The sequence below is a fragment of the Oreochromis aureus genome, linkage group 16 (assembly GCF_013358895.1).
Source record: "Oreochromis aureus strain Israel breed Guangdong linkage group 16, ZZ_aureus, whole genome shotgun sequence".
Taxonomy (NCBI): Eukaryota; Metazoa; Chordata; class Actinopteri; order Cichliformes; family Cichlidae; genus Oreochromis; species Oreochromis aureus.
Window position 1 is genome coordinate 10,926,808 of NC_052957.1, and position 6,902 is coordinate 10,933,709.

Genomic DNA, 6,902 nt, shown 5'->3' on the forward strand with positions numbered 1-6,902 from the left:
AAAACATGCGAGTTTTGATCTTATGTACTGTATAGCCTGTATAATAAATAAATATGTAGCCCAATAAGTATAAAATCCAGAAAGCTACACAACATGGGGCGGTTCATTTACAAACACAAGTCTAACTTAAGTTTCACACTGTTTTTTGTTAGAAAACAATCACATTGTTACAGCTTAAATTACACAAAATGTCAGAAATTTGCACTGTCATGAACAAAAATTTAAACCTAATTTTTCATGATTTGTTGGATTAACTGACTGAGATCTGAAATACAACCAGTTATTTTTGACTCCTTTTGAGTTTACGTTTGTATTTCACCCTCAGATTGTTTCATTTTATTTTTTTTCTCCCTTGCCTTGTTTGGTATCATTCTTTTCAGCTCAACTGAATTTAGTTGTTTTTTTCACTGACATATTGCATTAGTATTACTGATCTGAAATCACACAAAGAACTTAAAATCCTAGTAGTATTTTTTACTGTAAAAAAAAACCCCCACAGACATGTTGAGTAAATTTTTATAACTTGAAATGCAAATGTAAATCGTACATTTTGTAAACATATACAACTATTTATCTAAAAATGCAGCCAATACACCTGCCGTTTTTTTTTTTTCATTTTCTACAACCATTTAAAAATATTATTAAAACTAAAGTGAGAGAACAATCAGGTTTCGCAATAAGATGCCCCACAAATGACGTGTGCCAGTAAAAAAAAAAAAAAAAAGTTTGTCAACCAAAAGACAGAGGAGAACAGCACAGGGATAAACCTGCAGGCCTGACAACAGGAGGTGTATCACTCTGCTGGTTTTCTACTTAGTGACAGTGTTTACATTGCAAATGTGCCTTAGTGACATTCATTAGTGCCCTCACTGACACACAAAACAAAACGACTACACAACAGAACAGCTTCAGAAGACAACACAATACACTAAGTATACACTCCATACTAAACGTCACAAATCTCCCACATCTAAAAACTCTCTCTCTCTCTCTCACTCTGTCTCACTCGCTCGCTCTGCCGTTACCGTCACTCCCAAAACTCTCCCCTCTTCCTAAACAACCAAATCCCACATGTTGACTGTTTTTTTTTATTGGTCGACATGGTACATTTTTCCACCGATAGGAAAGAGGTGGCTTTTTTTCCTTTCTTTACTGTTTTCGCGCTGTCCTTAGAAAACGCTTAAAACACACACACACACACACAAACGTGATGACAGTATTTAGTAAAAAGCGTGGCTTATATATATTATCATAACTCTGGATTTACTGGCCTGTAATTAAAATTTAAAAACTTTGAAGTCTGAACTTTTAATGTGGGCTGAAATATTGACTCAGCATGGCTGCAGCTTTTTGCTATGTCAGCTTAAAATAGTCATGTGATTTGGAGGTGCAGCTGTCCGTGGACCACAGAGGGTTAATAACACTCACCTTCCTTCCATTTCCAGAGTGTAACATCCAACCACCTGTGTAAAATCCGAAATTCCCATGGTGTTGTTCAAAATGTGCTCTGGCACAATCATAAGCATCGCTTGCTACTGAAAACAAGAAAAAAGCCGGTCCTGCTATGGGCTGAACCATTTGTTAATGGTGCAGGGGGGGAACACTATCCAATATATTCAGTTTTAGCATTTATATTCACTGTTGACTGTAACTACGCTCAAACTGTTAATGCTATCTTATTTTAATAAACAACACTGTCATATGCAAAACTGGGGTGGCACTTGGGGTGGCAAGGGTTCATTTTAGGGTGGCACTTGCCACCCCATGCCACCCTTCTAGATCCGCCCCTGTATGTAAGCGTGTAAAAACTGCCGGTAGTAAGATTAACAGCAACAGTATTTTGTCGCTATCCGCCATTGTTGAAATTCATCTCATGTAAACAATAACGTGGCTCACAGTGTGACGTCAAAAACGGCTGAGAGACCCTTCAGCTGACCCATTTGTTGTTGACAAAAGCCTCATCAGAAATGATTTCAGTGGAAAGGTGGCTTTCGAAAATGCCATTCGTGAGCAATAGACACAGGAAGAAAAGGCTAAGGCAACAAGTCTTGGAGTGATGGATCCAAATTTGAAACTTGTGGTTCAAATCATCGTACCCTACAGAGGAGGTGAGGAGAGAGGTACAACAGTAAGTGTCTGCAGCCTGCTGCGTTCCCCTAAAAAGGTCCAGGTGATGAGGGAAGAAAACAAAAGGTGTCCAGGTTGAAAAAAAGAAGAGAGGGAGGCAAAATGGTTAAGTTAACGGGTGTTATTAATGTTTCTAATAATAACCAAACTAAAAGAGACACACAAGCCGCTATCACCTTTTAAAGGAAGAAAACAAGAAAATGTGGGTGTTGGTCAATAAACTGAAAAATAAGTAAAAAAGGGTTAATCACCAAACACATGCTCCTCTCCACAGAGCAGGAGCAATCAATCACCATACACACAGCTCACTAGCTGCAAACCAACAAGGCTCTCTGGCACTAGAGCACATCTTTTTCTGGCCTTAAGTATTCTTAATTGCTGATGGGAGTCAACTGTCCAAAAAAGGTGGCACCTAAGGCAGGAGATATAGAAGGACACACCCATACAAGGTCAATTTCAGGAGGAGACCCTGCTAGGGTCGTAACAAACCATTTATAAAACATGGTGAAAGCTCTGTTATAGTCTGGGGCTGCATTTCAGTCAGTGGTAACAGGGCTCTTGCCAATTACCTCTTGGAATTAGGAATTTAGAAAAGTATCATAGGATTTTGATCCACTGCACAGTACCAACTGGAAAGTCTCTCATTGGCAAGAGCTCCATCTTTCAGCATAACAAGAATTCCAAATACACGGTCAATGTAGTAAAAGCATACGTGGATAGAAAAAAAAACAATCGAATCAGTAATGGACTGGGCCTAATAATTATTGAAGTGTTGTGGGATCATCTTCACAGAGAACAGAACAAAAGACAGCTAGCATCCAAAGAAGAGCTCTGAATGTCTACACTCAAAAAAATGAAATTGGGTGGTTGTTACATGTACAAGATTCAAACTTGCAATTTGAACTAAATAATTTCATGTTTCTATGGTGAACGTAATTAAATCATGTAGCATCTGCATGAAATTCAGCAACTTAATTTGTTCTTGTTGAGATGACGTGATACAATCTAGTAAGAGTGGTTAGTTGCCTGGACTCACGAAATTCACAAGATCACATTAGATGTCAAACTGCAGGAAAATCGCTGGAGTTTTAAGAGGCCGACAACTACACCCACACCACGTGTATACTCTCGTTATTTATTGTGGTTTACCTGTCAAGGACAAAAACGTACAGAAAATTCTGCATCAGGCCTTGGAATCATAGCTTTCCTAGTTTTGTTAAGCCTGACTTGACAGCTTGGTGGCGTGATGGTTAGTGCTGTTGCCTCACAGCAAGAAGGGCCCACGTTCAAATCCACAATCTGGTTATTTTGCAGTGTGTTATTAGAGTTAGGTTAACTGGTGATCCTAAGTTACCCATGAATGTAAGTGCAAATGGTTGTTTGTCTCTATGAAATCATCAACCCCCATATTGGTTCATTAAGCAAGACTAGCAGTAATTGCCTTGATTAACAAAGTAGTTGTTCAAACAACAAGATTTCATTGTGTTTTCCTAAAGTTTTTAACTTGTGTAGAATCAATTAAAACAAATTTCACTCTACATACTTCAATAAATCACTTCAAGTCCATGCAAGTATACTACGTTGATCCAACGTAATCTGATTACATTAAACCACCAAATGCCAAATGTGTTGGTTTGACATGGTCAAAAATGGGTTATTGTACTTGGTTAAATCATGTGGAAAAAGGTGCCATGATTAAATTGTGGTCATCCAACAACAGATTTTTTTGAGTGTATCAAGAAGCCTGGAGAGGTATTCCTGCTACTACTTTGAATACTTTAAAAAATACTTAGCTCAGAGTGTGCTGAAGAATAAATGTGATCATAAAACAGAGCTCGGTAGAATTTTCGGAACAAAATCTAAAGAAATGAGGGGGGTTACTCTAGACTAGTACTGCAACTGGTCCTTAATCATTTGTCACAGGAACACTTTTCAAACAACGATGCGATAACTTTGTTTAAAAATGAATGTAACTAATTTATCAAACTGTTATTTGGTTTCCTTGTGCATTAACATTACAGTAATAATAAAATGACACAAAATGGCACTTTTTTTCCAAAAGAGACTTTTTACTTAATATATGTTCATTTTCTTTCTTAGAGAAACTTGTTAAGTTGGTCCCTGCAAAAATATTGTGGACTAAAAACAGGATGAGATTGTTTTTTCTTTCATCATGGTAGAAAAGACAGATATAGAAATATAGAATTCCTAAAATATATTAAATTCAAACATTTGAACTGTCAGCAAATAACACGGCAGCAATGTAGAAGGAGGAGTCTTCTCCAACATCCTGCCTTAAATTTTGCAGCTTTCTAAAACAAGAGCACTTACAGTAAAGGTGCCAATATTATAGTTAATGATGTTTTTACATATCAAGATAGCAAAATGAATACTTCTAGTACAGTTGTCTTTTCTCTGACTGGCTTCAGTGCAACAGTGAACTACAGAGTCACACTTTTCTCTCTCACCTTGTTGTGTTATTTTCTCATTTTGATGGTAAACATATCTCTTATTTTAACTATAATATCAGATCAAAACCTACATGAACCCATGTATATATTTTTGTGTTCCTTGTGTATTAATGGACTTTATGGGACTGCTGGGTTTTTTCCCAGATTTGCCTTTGATCTGTTGTCTGACACACATCTAATCTCATATGTTGGATGCCTTTTGCAAGTGTTTGTTATATATTCAAATGCAAAGGTTGACTACTCTACTTTAGTCCTAATGGCTTATGACAGATATGTGGCCATATGTAGACCACTGGAGTATCACTCTGTAATGTCTGTACGAAGGACTGCGGTGTTAGTCACTCTGTCCTGGCTTGTTCCTCTCTGCTTTGAGACTCTTGTTATAAGCTTAACGTCAACACTTAAATTATGTGGCTCCAACATAAACAAGCTTTACTGTGAGAACTGGTCAATTGTCAAACTTGCTTGTGGTTCAACAAAAGTGAATGACATTGTCGGGCTGATTCTCATCACCTTTTATTTTTGTCATGCTGTCTGCATTGCATCTTCATATGTGCAGCTTGTAAATGCAGCTTTAAAATCTAGAGCAGGCAGGAAAAAGTTTACACAGACCTGTGTGCCACATTTATTTTGTCTGCTTAATGTCTCGACTGCTTTGCTTTTTGATCTCATGTACTCGAGGTATGGATCAGCATCTCTGCCACAGCATTTAAAGAACTTCATGGCCATTGAATTCCTCATCATCCCACCTATTTTAAATCCAGTTTGTTACGGTTTGGTCCTGACTAAAATTCGAAGGCGAATGATATTTTTGTGTAGGCAAGCATATCAAAGATTTGGTGTAAAAAGCCAATAGCATTAAAAGATTGACACTAATAGTCAGATAAAAAAGGAAAGTATGATACACGTATGATAACATTTAACGATGGATGAATGATTGATTTGATTAATGGCCACATAATGGCTCATGTTTCCATTTCATTATAATTTGAGTTCTAAAGGTTCAGTATGGAGTTATGTGATGTAAAATTATCAGATGTAAATTTATGAAAAGCCATGTCTTAGTTTTAGCTATGATTTGAGCATTGTGATGAGAGACAGATGCTTAATTTCTTGGATTCTGGTGAATTCTTAACACTACTTTATTATGTATGTGTCAATGTAAAGTACAATATGCACATAATTATTATTATTATTATTTAAAAGTAAAGCAATTATTCTCAACTTTTCTCATTTAATATTATTCCCGCAGAGTCAGAACACATACAGACATTCTGTTTAGACACGAAAGTAAGTAAGTAAGTAAGTAAGTAAAATTTTATTTATATAGCACATTTCTAGATAGAAATCACGAAGTGCTTTACAAGATATAGCAGATTAAAAAGACAAGATACAAACAAAGTTAGCAAAAAGCAATTTTAAAAAGATGTGTTTTCAGCTGTTTTTTAAAAGTAATCAATGAATCAGCGGATCGTAAGTCCTGAGGAAGGGAATTCCACAGTCTGGCGGCCACAGTAGCAAAAGCTCTATCACCCCTAGTTTTCAGTCTCATATACGGAATGACAAGTAGGCCCTGACTACTCGACCTCAGAGACCTACTAGGGGCATAGGGCTGTAAAAGCTCAATAATATATGATGGTGCTTGTTGTTGAAGAGCCTTAAAAGTTAAAACCAAAATCTTAAAATGGACTCTAAATTCGACGGGAAGCCAATGTAACTGCATAAGCAACGGTGTTATATGTGAATATTTTGAAGCTTTAAGTCAAAAAGTCTTGCTGCAGCATTCTGAACGATCTGCAGGCGCTCCAAAGAACCTTTGTTTAGACAAGTAAACAGGGAATTGCAATAGTCCAGTCGTGAAGAGATAAAAGCATGAATAACAATCTCCAGTTCGGTATAGGATATTATAGAGCTCAATTTAGAAATATTTCTTAAATGATAAAAGCAAGACCGAACAAGAGATTTAACATGACTATCTAACGTAAGAGCAGGATCAAGGATAATCCCTAAGTTCCTGACAGATGGTTTTACAAACGTTGAAAGAGGACCAAGAGCATTTATTATACTGGGTATATGTCTATCTGGGGCACATAAGAGGACTTGGTTTTATTTTCATTTAGTTGGAGGAAGTTTTCAGCCATCCAGCCTTTAATGGTTTCCAAGCACACATTTAAAAGCTGCAGCTTAGAAGCCTCTTCCGGTTTAAAAGATATATAGAGTTGGATATCGTCTGCATAACAATGGTAACAGATATCCTCAAAAGGGCTCAAAATGTGCTGGAGAGGAAGTAAATAAACTAGAAAC

General features: G+C 36.8%; 1 protein-coding gene across 1 annotated transcript; it reads left to right on the top strand.

The window, feature by feature from the left end:
* The first annotated feature begins 4,512 nt into the window (after positions 1-4,512).
* Positions 4,513-5,454, top strand: LOC116327795 (olfactory receptor 10H1-like). The gene has a single exon (XM_039600342.1). The coding sequence runs from the start codon at positions 4,513-4,515 to the stop codon at positions 5,452-5,454; it is 942 nt and encodes a 313-aa protein (XP_039456276.1).
* Positions 5,455-6,902: the final 1,448 nt, after the last annotated feature.